We start from the raw sequence: 19234 nt of genomic DNA, 5'->3' as shown, positions 1-19234 counted from the left end.
ACGCCCAGTTAAGAAATGCATCGTTAATTGGCTTTCTGGAATTGCCTCCAGAGTCATCACTAAGTTATCCCATGACTCAGAAAGTGAAGACAGCACAATATAAACTTTTCTCTGTTCAGAAAAATGTTCCCCAAGTTCATTTAACTGTGAAAACAAATCACGCATTCTTTGAAGATGTTTTGAAACACATTCACCCTCACTTAGTCTGGCTCGGTACAGAGCTCTCATTAGAGTAATTTTGCTGCCAGCAGTGTCTCTGATGTGTATCGCTCTCAGTGCTTTTCAAATTTCACTTGCTGTTTCAAGGTCTCGCACATGAGATAACTGAGACTTCTCTAAACTCAAAATTAAATTGGCATATGCTTTGTCCTCCAGCCTTTGGTCTGCTTCATCTACTTCTTCATCCTCATCTTTTACAGGAGGGTTAACAATAACAGTCCAACATTGTTCTTTCTTTAAAAATGCCTGCATCTGTAAACTCCATGACATATAATTGGACTCTCCCAGTTTCTCTACTGGAAAATATGAAGTTCCCCCTTGAGCTCCAGCTCCAAGTCCAGCCATGGCTCCACCCAGCTTTCAGCTTTCCACTCAGTCTTTACTCACACGTGGCTTGAAGCATTGTTCGGCTCCTGGTCTCAAACAGACACTCCCTGCCGACGCCTTCACACAGCCAGCTGCTTGAGAAACGCTGAGTTGCTTCCAGTCTCTGGGTTCTTTTCCACACACTGTCTCTGCCCACTCAGGACTGGGCCCATAACCTGTTAGAGGGGGATTTTTCACTGGTGGCAGATGAACAGAACCTGACTCCATGAGACCGGTGTAAAACCAAGTTAAATAAGGACTTTATTTCAAAACAACAAACAGCAACGCTTTTTGTTTTTCTGCTGCTCTGCATAATCCACATCTTTTTAATCATTTTTTAATCATTCAATTTGTTACCTATTTCAACTCGGCTGGATTTACTCGAGACCTGCGAAGCTATGTATTTGTTTATACTGGTTCTTAAAATATTCAGGAAACATCATTTCCTCCTTGTATTCCCTATCTTCATTTTCTCTTATCCTGTTCGTCGGACCAGCCAGTTCACCATATTCGAACATTTTGCACTGCCATTCCTCCTTGGTGGGTACTAGACTTGTTCTCCACCTTTGTGCCAGTAAGGTTGTAGCTGTGGCATTGGCGTATAGTTTTTTGTTTTCGGGGGACCTCTGTTGTTGTCATCCCCAAGAGGAAAATCTTGTCAGTGTTCGTAAAAAAAAAAGGTTCTGACCTCCCTTTGTCGCCTCAGCCTGGTCCTCGGACCCTTGTCGGCATAAAAGAGTCCACGAGAAGAGTATCCTTGCAGAGTACTTTCTGCTTTTATTCTTAAAAGACTCTGCAGAAGCGAGCAGCAAGACGCACCTAGTTTTTGGAGGAGGAAAACAAGAAAAAAATATTCTGAATGTCAGAAGCCAGAACAGCAAGAGGGATCGCTGCGCAGTGAAAGCAGCAATCCCTCTTGCTGTTCTGGCTTCTGGGATAGCTGCGCAGCCTGCATTCGCTCCATAACACGCACACACATTTCCCCTTTTTAGGAGGCCCTTCCAACTCTACAATTCTATGATTCTATGACACAATAATAGTGCGTTTGTGTGGGGATTTTTTCTGCTTTATTGTTTTACTTTTTGAATATTTTAAATTGGATTTTAAATGTGTTAATACAAACCCAATGGGGAGAAAATCATGTTAACGAAAGAAGAATATTTGGGGTACATAAGACAGACATATCAGCCTCATTAAATGAAGAGATTTACTTCAAAAAAGTATTGTCATTGGTGTCCTTATAGCATTTAAGAGCACATTCTGCCATGGAAAACTAAAAGGGTCAAACCTGCATATAACCTCTTTATAAAGCCACCAGGGTCACATATATATCAAAGTCCCTTTCCTATTTAGGTATAACAGGAAAGTCTCCCTTATACTTTCAAATTGCTTTTTCTTAGCAGTTCCCCTAAGCACACAGTACAGTGGTACCTCGGGTTACATACGCTTCAGGTTACAGACTCCACTAACCCAGAAATAGTACCTCGGTTAAGACCTTTGCTTCAGGATGAGAACAGGAATTGTGCTTTGGCAGCGCGGCAGCAGCGGGAGGCCCCATTAGCTAAAGTGGTGCTTCAGGTTAAGAACAGTTTCAGGTTAAGAACAGACCTCCGGAACGAATTAAGTACGTAACCCGAGGTAGCACTGTACTGACAAACTAAATGTTCAGAAAAAGCCATGTCCCAGATTTTGTGTCTAACCAACCATTCTTGCTGAATACTGATGTTTTCCAATGGCTGGACAAGTAAACCCCATCAAATACAACAGCAGTTTCTTCTGAGTAACCAAACATAGGATTGTGTTGCAAGATGGGCAGAATTTATAGAGCGCAATGTTGATAACAACAATAAAACTTCTACCACCTAGAAACACGACATAGTTTTCATTTTATTTAACAAGATTTGTGTACAGCTTTTGAAAAAAAGAGATCTGAAAAAATAAAACATCTCAATTCACCACCAATTTCTTTTAAGAACAACCTGTGAACTGAACTGGCAGTGAGAGGACATTGTGAGCATCTCTGGTTGGGAGATGAATTTTATACATCCTTCCTCTATCTTGGGGATAAAACTAGCTCTCTCCGCAACCAGCTGAACACTAGTTACAGGAACCATTGAAAAGATCCACTTTCTTCTTCCCATAAAGTTCAGCTAGGATTTTCTGGAGGGTCTCCAAACTGTATTCCTTGACTTCATTCTCACTGTTTTTTGCAAGGGCAGCCCAGGATTTTCTGTGCTGGTTATCAAGAACACAGCAAGCTGCCGACCAGATGTGGCTGGGCTTATTGACCCTGAGGTCCGAGATATACTCATCCCCGGGCACAGCTCCCACGAGGACGTACATATCATGGCACGCCGGGGCTTCTTTCTTGAGGAGGCTCTCGTGCTCAGCCCAGGCACCTTCGTTGAGCTTGCTATACTGGGGCACGATATTGGTCAAAGTGGAAGTGGCTGCTCTGCTGTCTTCGTCCGGTTGGTGGCTCACTGGGTTCAAGTGCCCCTTTTCAATGCTTACGGCCTGCGCATAATCGTCAAAAGTGGCCTGGCTCTTCTTAATCCCCGCAGCAGCGACGTTGGTTTCACGCTCGTCTTCCATGCCCTTCCCCAAAGTCGGGTCTACGAGCTGAAAAACAGCAAGGAAAATATGTCAACTGCTCCCTGCTCAGACATGCAGTGGAACCAGACAGAGGGCCTTCTCGGTGGTGGCACCCACCCTGTGGAACACCCTCTCTTCAGATGTGAAGGAAATAAGTAGCTATCCTATCTTTAAAAGACATCTGAAGGTAGCCCTGTTTTTAACATTTAATGCTGTATTGTTTTTAATACTTGATTGGGAGCCGCCCAGAGTGGCTGGGGAAACTCAGCCAGATGGGTGGGGTATAAATAATAAATTATTATTATTATTATTATTAACCAAACCTTTGAGACTGAGGCTACATCCACGCCATACAGCACTATCGTGTCACTTGGACAGTCTTGATTTCCTGCAAAGATTTCTGGGAACTTTAGTTTGTTAAAGGTGCTGAGAGTCGTTAGGAGACCCCCAATTCCCCCTCCCAAAACTACAATTCCCAGAGCCCACTGGGAAGAGGGATTGGTTGCTAAGCGACTCTGAGAATTGTGCAGAAAGCAGTGATGATAGGTTGCACATTAACTTTTACTCAGAGTTGACCTATTGACATCAATGACCATGCATAATAATAATAATTTGATTATTTATGCCCCAGCCATCTGACTGGGTTGCCCCTGCCACTCTGGGCAGCTTACAGCATATATAAAACATAGTAAAATATCAAACTTCCTGATACAGGGCTGCCTTCAGATGTCTTCTAAAAGTCAGATAGTTGTTTATTTCCCTGACATCTGGTGGGAGGGCGTTCCACAGGGAGGGTGCCACTTCCGAGAAGGCCCTCTGCCTGGTTCCCTGTAACTCTGCTTCTCGCAATGATTAAGGAAGGTTCGTTCATTTTAATGGGTCTACTCTTTGAGTAAAAGCTAGTTGGGCACAACCTAATAAGCACAAATGTATTTGTTTATAAAAACGGTTGTATACCACAATTTCATAAAGCGCATCAAATAAGTTTATAACAATCATATACGTACATAGTAAAATCATGTAAAGAACTGGAACAGATTCCCAGCTAATTATCGCAGAAAATGTTTATCTTTGTTGTCCACTTAAGCCGGGCGGCAAAGAAACATATTTAAGCAGATGTTTAAAGGTTAATCTATAGAAGACGGCTGCTGAATCTTGCAGGAGCAGTGAACCTGGGAGGGGGCTACCTGGTGTTAGTGAACTACAACTCCCATCGGCCCTAGCGAGCAAGAATGATGGGAGTTGTAGTTCAGTCACTGTTGACACCAGTTCCCTGAACCTGCTCTGTTTGGTGGCATTCCACAGGGATAGGACGACGACACTGAATTGTCACCTGAGCCTCACCAAATATGGTGCAGAAAAACAGGTGGCAAAGTGGGAGGTCCTTTCGGATTGGGCAGGTGAGAAGTCCTCTTACCTGTGGCTCTATCATCCATCCTTGATATCTGTGTCCCTTCCCAGGCTTGCATTTGTAAGCGGAGTAGATGGGAATCCGCTTCTCCCGGTCGTACATCGTGGCAAAGCGATAGGCGTTCCTATAGAACTGGCAGATCTTGGCTTCTCTGGGTGGCGTCAGAGACTCTCCGGGTGGCATCTTGTCCAAGAAGAACTCGAGGCAGTTCTTAAAATCCTGGACCACCTCTCCCTTTGTGGCAGCGAGAAAATGTGCAGCCCCATAGAGGAGGAAAGGCAGCAACATTGCTAAGCTGTTTTTACCGTTCTATAGATACCGTCCGAAACTTAGAGGTATCAGAAGCAATGTTAGAGGTGGTCACTGTCGGGATCTTATAAAGAGGTCAGCAAGAATTTGTCCCAGGGGTTTTTGTGTGTGTGTGAAAATGTCAGATGTGGCAGAGAAACGGGGGTGGGTTGGTGCAGGGTTATCAAAAATGCAAAGGCAGCCATGAATCTGATAAGGAACATCAGAGCCACTCCCTCTCTCAGCTTACCCACAATTTGCAATTCAAGCTGGAGGAACGTGAGAATACAAATCCCTGTTTGAATTTGCACACCAGAGGTATTGATAAGGCACAGGAGGGGGGGGGAGATATGTAATGTGTTTGCTGTTAACGTGGTCTGCTTCCAATGAATTTCGAAATCACTATAGCAGGCACCAGAAATAACTTCATATATTTAGTTGGAATCTCCTGTCTTGTAATTTGAATATATTGGTTTCTGTCCTCCTCTCTGGAGCAGCAGAAAACCAGCTTGCTCCATCCTCCATGTGGCAGTCCTTCAGCTATCACATCACCTGTCTTCTTTTCTCCAGGCTAAACATGTCCAATAAAATTAGTTTGAGTTTCTTTAGCTTACCTACCAATAAGATGTTCCCAGTAGTGATGTATGGAAGTGAGAGCTGGACCATAAAGAAGGCTGATCGCCGAAGAATTGATGCTTTTGAATTCTGGTGCTGGAGGAGACTCTTGAGAGTCCCATGGACTGCAAGAAGATCAAACCAATCCATTCTGAAGGAAATCAGCCCTGAGTGCTCACTGGAAGGACAGATCCTGAAGCTGAGGCTCCAAGACTTTGGCCACCTCATGAGAAGAGAAGAGTCCCTGGAAAAGACCCTGATGTTGGGAAAGATGGAGGGCACAAGGAGAAGGGGAAGACAGAGGACGAGGTGGCTGGACAGTGTCCTCGAAGCTACCAGCATGAGTTTGAGCAAACAGCGGGAGGCAGTGGAAGACAGGAGTGCCTGGCGTGCTCTGCTCCATGGGGTCATGAAGAGGCAGACACGACTAAACGACTAAACAACAACAAACCGATAAGGCATCTCCTTCTTCAGTAGACAGGTGTTCAGACAGCTGTTAACAGCTGCAGTTCTTTGACACAGAGCAGCAGCCGATCCTGATTTTTATGTGTATCTGTCACATCAACAGAGTGGTTTTTTATTTTGCTTGTGGTGAATTTCAAATCTTTGGGAGTGTTGGATGCCTCTGGGGTAGAGAAGCCTGCCTCTAGCATGCCCCCAAGCAGAAAGGAAGGTTGTTTTGCATGAAGTTCCAGCTAGATCAGTTGCTGCCTCTGAGGTTCACTGGAGGAGATTTTCTGGCCGCAGTCTGTTTCCCCTCCCATTGCATCCAGTCCTATTTCCAGCCTTTCTGTAAATTGAGAATAGTTTAATTCAGGCATGGCCAAACTTGGTGGTCCAGCTGTTTTGGGACTACAACTCCCATCATCCCTGACCACTGGTCCTGTTAGCTAGGGATGATGGGAGCTGTAGTCCCAAAACAGCTGGAGGGCCAACTTTGGCCATGCCTGGTTTAATTGAACAAAATAAAGTAGAAATAAAAAGCGGATGAAGAAGAAAATATATATTACAGTGTATCATTTTATATGCAAACAACTTCAATACCATTGCCTAGGATATAAGCATATAAATGTTATTATTATCCAAATACATATATGTTCATAACCTACTATATTTTTTGTAAACACGGTCCAAATGTCATTATACCTGTCCAGAAAAAGTCTACACTTTTAAGCGATCTGTCCATAAGTTGCGAGTGTTGTCATATCTCAAAATCCATTGACCAAAAAGAAGCCATAGATTTATCTTTCCAATGCATCAATCTCTGTCTTTGGGCTGTAAGAAAGGGCATGAAAAATCAATTTACGCTGCCCAGTTGTACAATACAATAGGTTTGTAATTCCAAATAATATTTTCCTCTGGCCTATTTCCAGTCTTGTGTATGTGTGTGAATGTTAAAAACTTTGGGGAGATTTGTAGGAGAGAATCTGGAGGCTCAACAAGTCTCTCTCTCTCGCCACTGGACCAGAGCCAAGGCTAGTCTAGTCCATTGCCCTGATCTCTGCAATCATAATAAATAATAATAATAATAATAAATTATTTATATCCTGCCCTCCCCAGCGGAAGCCGGGCTCAGAGTGGCTAACAACAGTAAAAGTAACACAGCATTCTAAAATCAATTCATTTTAAAGTCAAATTAATGGCAACCACTGGGCTAGATTTCTATGAGGATTACCAAAGGAGAGGGTCAGGCTATGTCCTGGCCAAAGGCCCTGTGGAAAGATGTCAAGTCCCACAGGGCCCTAGTCTCTTGTGACAGAGCGTTCCACCAGATTGGGGCCACAGCCGAAAAAGCCCTGGCTCTGGCTGAGGCCAGCCTAACCTCCCTGTGGCCCTGGATCTCCAAGAAGTTTTTATTTGAAGACCGTAAGGTCCTCTGTGGGACATACCAGGAGAGGCGGTCCCGTAGGTACGAGGGTCCTGGGCCATATAGGGCTTTAAAGGTCAAAACCAGCACCTTAAACCTGATCTTGTACTCCACCGGGAGCCAGTGCAGCTACAGATAGCACTACAGATATGTACTTTTGTATCATTTTAGTGTGGGCATGTGCATTCTGTGACGGGAGATTTTGTAAGCTGTTTTTCATCCATCCCCAGCTTGATTTGCTTCCAGTCCCATCCAGTATGAGCATACTGGGTGCAGCTGATGGGAGATCCAATACACTTGGGAGATATTTGGGGAGGTTGCTTGGGAATGCCTCTAACCCCCCTTACAATGGCAGCAACCTTTTTGTAGCATAGCTAACCAATTAAAAGATTTTCCAGGCTGCAATGCCCTTGACCGCCTTGCCTGGCAGTAAGGCCCATTTAACTCAATGGGGTGTCTCCTGAATAAAGACTGCACTGGGACCCCCGTTCCTTGCTTAGCCTCAGTGCCAATGATTTAACATTTTGAAGGGGTTTCTAGCTGTAATGGTATAAAAGAATATGAAAAAATTGGATTCTTAACAGGTAAATTTAGGTTACAATATATCAAGATTAAAGATCAGGATAAAATAAGGAGGGAAAGGAATTGCTGAACTAATAAATTGAACTGGAATACAAAAAGGGGGAGGTATGAGGAGGTCCGGGAAACAAGTAAATGAAAGATAAGTGATGAAAAGATTCAATTGTTTTTTAACTATTTTTATTTTGTATTTTGTCTTTTCTCTTTTTCATTTTGTAACATTGTAAAAACCTTAATAAATATTTATTAAAAAAAAAAAGATTTAACATTTTGAAAGACTCTCTAATCTTGAGTCAGATTCCTGCTAGCTCAGGGCCAAATGTGATTCTGATGTCCCTTTGCATTTACAACACAGGCTTTTTTCCTTTTTAAATGCAAAGTGTATCAGCTGCAGGGCTGATAATTAACAAGATTTACTCTCTCTGTAGTTCCCTTTTCCCTTGCCTTTCTTCTTCCTTTATTGCATTTATATCCCAACTTTTTCTTCCCAGGATCTCAGGTTCTCCCTCTCTTGTTTTGTTTTGCTTTGAATTTATGTAGTTAAGCCTAGAATGGTGATTCCGTCTCCCCGCCTCCAATATTGAATTTATTCTGTGTTTGTCAAATTTCTGATTTCTGAATGTAGCAGCCTGCTGTGCATTTTGTATATTTGTATTTGGACATCTTGAAATTTTGCAGTAAGCTGATTTGGGTACAGCTCATTGCGGGAAAGCGGCATATAAGTAAACTCAGTAAGTCAAGCAATCTCCACAACTGCCCTGTGAGGTAGGTTTGGCTGAGAGGTCAGCCAGCGAGCTTCATGGATGAGTGAGGATTCGAACCCAGGTTCCCAAGTCCTAGTTCAGCAATCTGAGCACTGCATTATTAGCTCTATTCTTTGGCGAGCACTCATAATATTGTCTTCCATGAACATGGTCATAACAGTGGGTCTGTAAGTGACTGTGGAGGCCAATTCTGGATCCACACGTCCTTCCACAGTGGGGACATTAGTTCCTGGGCGGGAGTTGATCATGGTGTGGATTTGCCAAGCATGCTTTCCTCTTAGCACGTTTCTCCCTTGCGTCCTGAGTGTGAGTGTCTTCAAAGCCCATGACACCTTTGGTAAAGGCTGTTCTCCAACTGGAGCACTCGCAGGCCAGTGTTTCCGAGTTGTGGGTGTTTATACTACATTTTTTTAGATTTGCCTTGAGAGAGTCTTTAACCCTCTTTTGTTGACCACCAGCATTACGCTTTCCATTTTTAAGTTTGCAATAGAGTAGTTGCTTTGGAAGACGATCATCAGGCATCCGAAGAACATGAACAGTCCAACGAAGCTGATGTTGAAGAATCATTGACACTGGTGATCTTTGCTTCTTCCAGTACACTGCTATTAGGCTGCCTGTCTTCCCAAGTGATTTGCAAATTTTTCCAGACACCAGTGATGGAATCTTTCGAGGAGTTGGAGATGGCGTTTATAAGTGGTCCATGTGTCACAAGCATGCAGTAAGGTTGGTAGTACAATAGCTTTGTAAACAAGCATTTTGGTTTCCCTGTGAATGGCCTTTTACTTTTTCCTCATTGCTATAGTAGTAGTCTTCTCTTCTTTGGCGATCCCTCATAGCCAAGTAAGATTGTCTTCCATAAACACGGTTTTAACAGTGAGTCCGTAAGTGACTGTGGAGGCCAGTTCTGGATCCACACGTCCTTCCACAGTGGGGACATTGGTTTCCAGGCGGGAGTTGATCACTGTGAGGATTTGCCAAGTGTGCCTTCCTCTTAGCACGTTTCTCCCTTGCATCCTGAGTTCGAGTGTCTTCAAAGCCCACGACACCTTTGGTAAAGGCTGTTCTCCAACTGGAGCGCCCACAGACCAGTGTTTCCCAGTTGCGGTGTTTATACTACATATAGTAGTAGTATGACTTGCTTTACCCCACCAGGTCCCAGGGTGGGTTCAGCAACTTAAAATTCAGTTTTTAAAACAGTTAAAAGAAATTAGGAATAAGATATTATTACACCATTTGCCTTTAAAAAAATCTGCATATTAAAAATCAAAGGTGCATTTAATGGGACATCTGGGGTGGACCCAGATTAATGGACCCCCCCTTCCCCTCACAAAGTTACAATTCCCAGAGAGGCAACTCTGTAAATTGTAGCTCTATGATGCACCCTAACAACTCCCAGCACCCTTAATAAACTACATCTCCCAGGATTCTTTGCGGGAACCCACGACTGCTTAAAGTGGTATCCTAGTGCTTTGAATGTATGGAATGAATGCAACCAGAATTATATTTTCCTGGGAAGAGGGAATATTTATTTAACTCAGTTTAAACCTGACACACCACACAGACATACATGGACTGAGGCGGACAGAGCAATAGCAGGCAAGCAACTTATTTATGAATCACTCAAAAATAGCAGTAATATCTGCTCCCAGCATTCACTCACAAGGGCACTTGGCTTTTGCTTTGTCGGGTGGAGGAGGATTAAGGCAAAAGCACCAAAAATAAATCCTTAGCTTGTTCAAACAGTATAATTCCAAATCTCTTACATGGAGCTTGAGCGCCCTCTTGTGCTCAAAGGCTGTCACTTACCCACACCAACAACAACACAGCAACTGACAGCATGTCAGGTTGCTGCTTTTAAATGGGGGGGGGGACCACTGTTGCTATTTTGTGCAAGGTACATTTTGTCTGTTTTGCTTTCTGTGCTTTTTGAAACAGTTGGTTCCTCTGCCAGAAGCGACAGAGCCTAGGGAGGACGCATGTGTTTGTAGGACGAATGTGCCGAGACAGAAGATGCGCTCTGCGTTTAATGAGCTGAGGGCCAGACAGGGAGAGCTGGGGACCACATACCTGAAGGAGCGTCTCCACCCCCATCGTTCTGCCCAGACACTGAGGTCCAGCTCTGAGGGCCTTCTGGCGGTTCCCTCACTGCGAGAAGCAAAGCTACAGGGAACCAGGCAGAGGGCCTTCTCGGTGGTGGCGCCCGCCCTGTGGAACGCCCTCCCACCAGATGTCAAGGCAATAAACAACTATCTGACTTTTAGAAGACATCTGAAGGCAGCCCTGTTTAGGGAAGCTTTTAATGTTTGATGTTTTGTCACTTTTTTATTATTAATACAATCATTAATTATGTTGGGAGCCACCCAGAGTGGCTGGGGAAACCCGGCCAGATGGGTGGGGTATAAATAATATTGTTGTTGTTATTTGCAAGCCTGAGATTTCCCTTGGGAGGTTTCCCTCCTTCATTGCAAGTTTTTTTATTAAAAAAAGTTTTATTACATTTTCAATTTTTTGTAATCACAATATCCATACATAAATCAATAAGCTCAAACATCGCTCTATCCGAGCATTAACCTCCTCCCGCCCCTCTTTCTGACTTCCGTACATATTTACCTTCTTAGCATTTGTATAGCCACCTTTTTACCTTCTCTCTTATTTTTATATTTCCTCTTATTAAATGTTAATCAGTCCCTTATATTGTCATTACAAAACAGTTTATCTCAAAGCTACAAACGTTTTCAGATGTTTACAATATTCTTTCATATATAATATAAATTTGCTCTAGTCCTTTTGAAACATTTCCTTCATTGCAAGTTTTTAAGCACAACTTTGATGGCCCCCTTTCACAGATGCCTTAGCTGATATTCCTGCACCACCGGGGGGGGGGGGGTTGGACTAGATGACCCTCGGGTCCCTTCTAAATCTACAATTCCATGTCTACCTAAAACCCTGAAGACCCACAGACAGTACAGATCTATATCTATCTTTCTGTTGCACTTATATCCCACCTTTTTGTCCAAGGTACCCAAGGTGAGGGAGGTGAAACATAATAATAATAATAATAATAATAATAATAATAATAATAATAATAATAGTTTATTATTTATACCCCACCCATCTGGCTGAGTTTCCCCAGCCACTCTGGGCGCGGCTCCCAATCAGTGTTAAAAACAGTACAGCGTTACATATTAAAAACTTCCCTGAACAGGGCTGCCTTAAGATGTCTTCTGAATGTCAGGTAATTATTTATCTCTTTGACATCTGGTGGGAGGGAGTTCCACAGGGCGGGCGCCACTACCGAGAAGGCCCTCTGCCTGGTTCCCTGTAGCTTGGCTTCTTGCAGGGAGGGAACCGCCAGAAGGCCCTCGGCGCTGGACCTCAGTGTCCGGGCTGAACGATGGGGGTGGAGACGCTCCTTCAGGTATACTGGGCTGAGGCCGTTTAGGGCTTTCAAGGTCAGCACCAACACTTTGAATTGTGCTCGGAAACGTACTGGGAGCCAATGCAGATCTCTCAGAACCGGTGTTATGTGGTCTCGGCGGCCACTCCCAGTCACCAGTCTAGCTGCCACATTCTGGATTAATTGCAGTTTCCGGGTCACCAACTGGTCCAAAGTCACACTCAGTGAACTCCATGGCTGAGTGGGAATTCGAACCCTTGTCTCCCCCCCCCCCAAGTCCCAATCAAGCACTCTAACCACGACACCACGCTGGCTTCATATTGAAAACAAATCAAACATGGCAAGAAAAACTGATGAGTTATGCAAAGTAGGCTAAACTGACATATAAATTGCGGGACATGGACAACTGTGGTTTTAAGGAAGAATGGGAGCTTTTTTACAAATTATTTAAAAGGACAACAAAATGAACTGGACTCCTTGGCAGGTTTTGAATAAACATGCACAAATTTATTGGTTGATGTTAGATAGATAATGTAAGGATATGTAAAATTTTGTAACACAGCTGTCAACCTTTCCCTTTTCTTGTGAGGAATCCTATTCGGAATAAGGGAAGTTCCCTTAAAAAAAAAAGGGAAATGTTGAGAGCTACGCAGAGAATAATATGTGCTGAGAAATCAGAGGAGCTGAGGAAAGTCTTTGGTGGGGGTAGGGAAAAAATAATGTATGTGATTATATGGTTTGATAATTTGTTATGTTGAAATTGCTAATAAAAATAATTTTTTAAAAAGAAAACAAATCAAACGTTTCACATGAATGTGACAGTGGTTTTAGGGGGCGTTTAGGAGCATAAAGTGACAGCGAGTCAGCTGGTTGGGAACGTAGATGGTTGCCCTAAACTGGCGTGGGGGTCTGGATCCGTGCTTATGTATACAGAAGTTCTGTTGGGGTGGAGACCCAGGCGGAATATGGACCCTTCTTAAAGACTTGGCTGCTGCATGAAAAAGCAACACCAGAGGGCAGCACACCCTCAAAGATTTTAGCTGCATGTGCTCATGTTGGGCTGAGAACATAGCTCAGCGGCAGAGCACATTTTTTGCACATTAATTCCTTGGTAGCGCCAGCTCAAAGGATCTTCTAGCAGCAGGGGCGGCGGTCCAAAATCCTCTGGGACATGTGCAGAGGAGGGCAGCCAAGGTGATCCAGGGCCTGGGAACCAAGCCTTATGAGGAACGGTTGAAGGAGCTGGGCATGTTTAGCCTGGAGGAGACGGAGAGGAGATACGATAGCCATCTTCAGATACCTTGAGGGCTGTCACATGGAACAAGCTTGTTTTCTCCTGCTCCTGGAGGGTAGGACTCGAACCCATGACTTCAAATTACAAGAAAGCAGATTCTGACCAAATATCAGGAGGAACTTTCTGGCAGCAAGAGCTGTTGGGCAGTGGAATAGACTCCTGTGGAAGCCGGTGGACTCTCCTTCCTTGCAGGTTTTTAAGCAGAGGTTGGATTCTCTAGGCTAACAGATGGAGGTTGAATCCTGACAAGACGGAAGTACTGTTCTTGGGGGACGGGGGGGGGGCTGGTGTGGAGGACTCCCTGGTCCTGAATGGAGTTACTGTTCCCCTGAAGGACCAGGTGCGAAGCCTGGGAGTCATTTTGGGCTCACAGCTGTCCATGGAGGCACAAGTCAATTTTGTGTCCAGGGCAGCTGTCTACCAGCTCCTCCTGGTACGCAGGATGAGACCCTATCTGCCCGTGGACTGTCTCACCAGAGTGGTGCATGCTCTGGTTATCTCCCGCTTGGACTACTGCAATGCACTCTCCATGGGGCTCCTTTTGAAGGCGACTTGGAAACTACAACTAATCCAGAATGCGGCAGCTAGACTGGTGACTGGGAGCGGCTGCCGAGACCACATAACACCAGTCTTCAAAGACCTACATTGGCTCCAAGTCCCTTTCTGAGCACAATTCAAAGTGTTGGTGCTGACCTTTAAAGCCCTAAACGGCCTCGGTCCAGTATACCTGAAGGAGCGTCTCCATCCCCATCGTTCTGCCCGGACACCGAGGTCCAGCTCTGAGGGCCTTCTGGCAGTTCCCTCCCTGCGAGAAGCCAAGTTACAGGGAACCAGGCAGAGGGCCTTCTCAGTAGTGGCACCCGCCCTGTGGAACGCCCTCCCACCAGATGTCAAAGAGAAGAACAACTACCAGACTCTTAGAAGACATCTGAAGGCAGCCCTGTTCAGGGAAACTTTTAATGTTTGATGTATTACGGTATTTTAATATTTTGTTGGAAGCCGCCCAGGGTGGCTGGGGAAGCCCAGCCAGATGGGTGGGGTATAAATTATTATTAATATTATTATTTTATTATTATTATTATTAGAAATTCCTGCATTGCAGAGGGTTGGACTAGATGACCCTTGGTGTCCCCTGCAACTCTTATTCTAGGCAGGTTCTTGCAAAGAATGGGGTCTGTGCTGGGAAACATTTTGTGAGGTGGGAAAGTGCCTTCCAGTAATCTTTTGATTGTCCGCAGATCGCAAGTCAACGTTCTTCCTTGACATTATGATGGATTCCTTTCACGTAACCAGACAATTCTGCACATGCATGCAACTTTCGAAAGGGAAAATAATGGCAGGTGCAATTTATGCCGCGGTTCATTTGCAAACTGTGCCGCAATCTTTATTGCACTGGTCCCCAACAACAGCCTTGTGAGGTAGACTGCTCCTACCCCCCCACTTTACAGATGAGAACTGACATATCCCAGTTTCAGACACTGTCTCTTCACCTTGAAACAGACCTTCAAATCCAGGTTTTTGCAGTTCCAGCTCTCCAACCAACCGAAGCACACAATTTATTTGAAATACAGTTGCAACTTTGGATCAGCTTATACACGGTGCTCTTCCCCAATCACTATAACCGATTTCAAATGGTGCTAGAAAGAGAAATAGACTCTGAACACCAGAAGAAATCAGTCATCCTCTAAAGGGGTTACTGGAATCTGTAGATGCTGATGCTAATGTAATATGTGCTGGGAATATTGAAAGTATATATATATATGTTAAAACAACAACAACACAGGATACGTTCAGTTCAGATGCTGAACGAGCGAAGATTCCATTGTGTAAGTCTAATTAAACACCTTCACATCTTAATAGGATATTGGATGTGACTGACAAAGCTATGGCAGGTGTCCTTTACACCAGCCAATTCAGTTTCCTTTGAATCGTTGCAGCATATCTTGCGTTATCTGTAGCCATTCTGAAAACTACCTCTCTTTTGCTTATTACACATGCTTTGTTGAATCGTCGTTCCAATTTGTCTCTGGCTGCGTGCTTTTACTTGCAAACCAAAAAAAAATTAAGACTCTTACTAATGGGCATAAGATCTGCCTTGTTTTACTCTTTTTGCAAACCGCTTTAAGGTTTCTGCTTTTGCAATCAAGTGGTATATGAATTTTGTTAAATAAATCAAGAGAACGTCCCAGAGAAAAGGCCCACACAGAAATGGGATTCTAAATGGGCTCTAAACTCTGAGTGTCTGACAACCCACTTATTTCTTCACCAAGCAAACCTTGCTCTGTTCTCCCGCCTCCCCTCAAAACCTTACTAAACGCAGCTTTCCAATAATCTGAGCATCTCAATCTCTCTTTTTAACCAGTTCCCTAGGAGGACACCATTTTGATGGGTTATGCTAAAAAAAGCAAACCATGCTTAGATGGGTCACCTGTCCTTCAGCTGTGATTTCTGCATTGCAGGGAACTAGACTAGAAAACTCTTGGGATCCCCAACTCTACGGCCTTTGCTCAACATTGCTACCGTGCCATGTGAGTCTGTGCAGGTGACAAATCCTTTTCTGACGAGGTTTTTCCCAGAAGGATTTTTCGGGAGGCCTTGCACTTCCTTTGCCTCCAAACCAGAGTCGCTTTCGTCCGGCGAATGCGCAGCCAACCTTCCCCCAAGAACACTGATTTCAAATGGTGCTAGACATCATGTAGTTAAATCTAAACCACCATATGAAACCAGCTTCCTGAGGGAGCTCCAGACAGACTTCCTCCGACGGCAGAAGAGGCCGCAGCCTGACCTAGAAAGAAGAGATGTGAGCGCAAGGGCTGGGCATTTTCTTTTATCTAAAAAATAATAATTAAATAGGCCCCACTGGCAATCAGGAACAGGGAACTATGTGCCAATGATGTGATGTTAGCCATCAGCTTATCCACCATTAGTGGGGAGAGAAACACAATTCACTTTGCATTCAAAGGCAAAACCACCCAAACCAGACTTCCAGAAACGAAGATGTGAACATTTGGAATGTCAGAACTCCCCCGAGTTTTGAAATACAGTTCTCCCGGCCAAGTCACGTGTACAAAAATGCACACACTTGGGCAAAGTATGTATATATATCAGTGAAAACAGCGTATGTGCGTGCACACACACAAATGCATTGTATTGTGGGAAACCGCATTTTCAAAAGGTGCGTATTATAAATTGGGTGGCACATTTTCACGAGGTTGTCTGACGTAGAAGGGCGGAGAGCTAAACCAAAGGATGGGAAAATGAGAAAGGGAGAGACCGATTTGCCCATTCCAACAACTGTATGTGACAAATAAAGTTCACACTGGAAAACCCTTCTTGGGTGTGAAAGATATGACAGCTGACCTTTGGAGAAGGAGGAAGTCAGATCTGCGAGCTCCAGGATAGGCTAACAGCCCTTAACTACCAAGGGACGCGGGTGGCGCTGTGGGTTAAACCACAGAGCCTAGGACCTGCTGATCAGAAGGTTGGTGGTTTGACGGGGTGAGCTCCCGTTGCTCGGTCCCTGCTCCTGCAGTTCGAAAGCACGTCAAAGTGCAAGTAGATAAATAGGGACCGCTCCGGTGGGAAGGTAAACAGCGTTTCCGTGCACTGCTCTGGTTCGCCAGAAGCGGCTTAGTCCTGCTGGCCACATGACCCGGAAGCTGTACACTGGCTCCCTCAGCCAGTAAAGCGAGATGAGCACCGCAACCCCAGAGTCGTCCGTGACTGGACCTAATGGTCAGGGGTCCCTTTACCCTTTACCAAGCTGGAAAACTTTCAGCTCTGTGTTTTCTTGTCAACAGGTGAAGGGAAGGCATCACCTCGACCCAGGCCAAAATTCCTTCCAGCTTTGACATCTTCTGGGTATTGGTTTGCACGTGTCGCCACGGCTCTTAACTCCCATTTTGGCTCCTTATCTCCCAACACGTAAAGGACAGCAGAGGAAATTCAAAGCCTCCTCTCCACAGCTGGGCACTTCTCCTTCCTCCCCGAAAAAAACCGAATTCCTGCGGTTGGAAGTTCTAAACGAGAAGCAATCCATCATCTCACTCTGGCTGGTGAAAAGGACAACCGTGTGCGCATTCTGGAAGCGTGACTCCGGGATTAATCACAAAGGCTCCGAACTGGCAGCCTCTCGCAGAGGTTTCTCGAAGGGGAAGAAGTGCTTCTGGAGGGAGACGTTCCAAAAATATGAGCGTAGTTCCTTTCCTCCTCCCCCCCCCGCTTCCCCCACCCCTGGGCTGGTGCATGTGCAAATGTGGTCTGCAGATTGCAGGGCGGTCTCCTGCAACATCTGTGCTACACTGGGGAAGGGAGAAGCCTTTGTCCCTCCAGATGTTGACGGACTTATTAGCATCCATCTGTCTTGAGAGGCAATGGAGTTAAGCTCTGGGGGTGAAGCCAACCACTGCATTAGCAACGCCAAAGTGACCTTCCTGGGGAGCCAACCTGGGCAGTGTGTGTGGAGGCCCTGGGCTGCCCAGTCAAAAAGACGCTCCTCTCTCAGCCTCGCTCATGTGGAAAGCAGAGCAAGACGTTTAGCACCAGCTTGGCTGCAGAAATTGCTGGAAGGAAGTGTATAGGGCACCATCTGACCGCCTTAGGGATTCCACTTCGGATTTGTGAAGGGTTTTCCCTCCCCCTTAGTCTTGTCTTCTCCCAAAGATACCCCACAAGGCAACAAAGGTTTAGGGTCAGAGTTTTCCTTCTCCTAGATGGGCTACTTTCCCAGGCCGATGAGACACAATTGCCCCTTGATGGACTATAATGCCTGTGATATCCAGCTTTTTAAGTGGAGATTCTTACCTCAGTCTGTTTCTATACAGTGGTACCTCAGGTTTCAGGCACTTCAGGTTACAGACTCTGCTAACCCAGACCTCGGGTTAAGAACTTTGCTTCAGGATGAGAACAGAAATCGTGTGGCGGCAGCGGAAGGCCCCATTAGCTAAAGTGGTACCTCAGGTTAAGAACAGTTTCAGGTTAAGAACGGACCTCTGGAACGAATTAAGTTCTTAACCTGAGGTACCACTGTACTGGCTCCGAAACTGTTTTCAAATACGTTCCGCAGTGTTAAAATTGCTTTGGGATGGTTCAACCGAAGCGATTCCTACATCAAAACAAACGAGCGGATCAGATTTTTAAACAGAGGTTTTGAATGGCCACCTGTCAGGGACTACAGTGGTACCTCAGGTTACATACTCTTCAGGTTAAAGACTCCGCTAACCCAGAAATAGTGCTTCAGGTTAAGAACTTTGCTTCAGGATGAGAACAGAAATCGTGCAGCGGCAGCAGGAGGCCCCATTAGCTGAAGTGGTGCTTCAGGTTAGGAACAGTTTCAGGTGAAGAACGGACCTTTAGAACGAATTAAGTACTTAACCCGAGGTACCACTGTATTTAGTTGTGATTCCTGCATTGCGGGGGGGGGGGGGTTAGACTAGATGACTCTTGGGGTCCCATCCAACTCTACAGTTCTGAGTCCATGAAGTCATCCAACCAAGTCACTTTCTCGTCTCAAGAGAAGCCTCCAAGTTAAGTTCACATTCTTCTTCCTGCGTTGCAGGTCTCAGGCCAAATCCTTGGGTATCACCCTGCCATTTCCTAGTCCTCAGCCAAGTTTCCCCCTGAACCACAGTCTACATCCTCTCTCTCTCCCCCTGTTGTTTAGTCGTTTAGTCGGGTCCGACTCTTTGTGACCCCCTGGACCAGAGCACGCCAGGCACTCCTGTCTTCCACTGCCTCCCGCAGTCTGGTCAAACTCATGCTGGTAGCTTCAAGAACACTGTGCAACCATCTCGTCCTCCGTCGTCCCCTTCTCCTTGGGCCCTCCATCTTTCCCAACATC

At 45.1% G+C, this 19234-nt stretch overlaps 1 protein-coding gene across 6 annotated transcripts in view; it reads right to left on the bottom strand.

Annotated features, from left to right (window-relative positions):
* Positions 1-2535: 2535 nt before the first annotated feature.
* The window catches only part of LOC308595782 (endonuclease domain-containing 1 protein-like), a 157999-nt gene continuing 141300 nt past the window's right edge, over positions 2536-19234 (bottom strand). For 3 of the 6 annotated variants that reach the window (XM_081210493.1, XM_081210496.1, XM_081210494.1), the window contains one exon: positions 2536-3207. In XM_081210493.1, the coding sequence (XP_081066619.1) occupies positions 2683-3207 (525 nt within the window). In that variant the 3' untranslated portion in view covers positions 2536-2682. Of the gene's footprint in view, positions 3208-4597; positions 5771-16985; positions 18225-18522; positions 19035-19234 lie in introns of those variants that run through there. The other 3 variants (XM_081210495.1, XR_014012113.1, XR_014012116.1) reach the window with 3 other exon arrangements.

This window comes from Podarcis bocagei (genome assembly GCF_964188305.1).
Source record: "Podarcis bocagei genome assembly, chromosome: 10".
Classification (NCBI taxonomy): Eukaryota; Metazoa; Chordata; class Lepidosauria; order Squamata; family Lacertidae; genus Podarcis; species Podarcis bocagei.
This window is presented reverse-complemented; position numbering and strand designations above follow the sequence as displayed.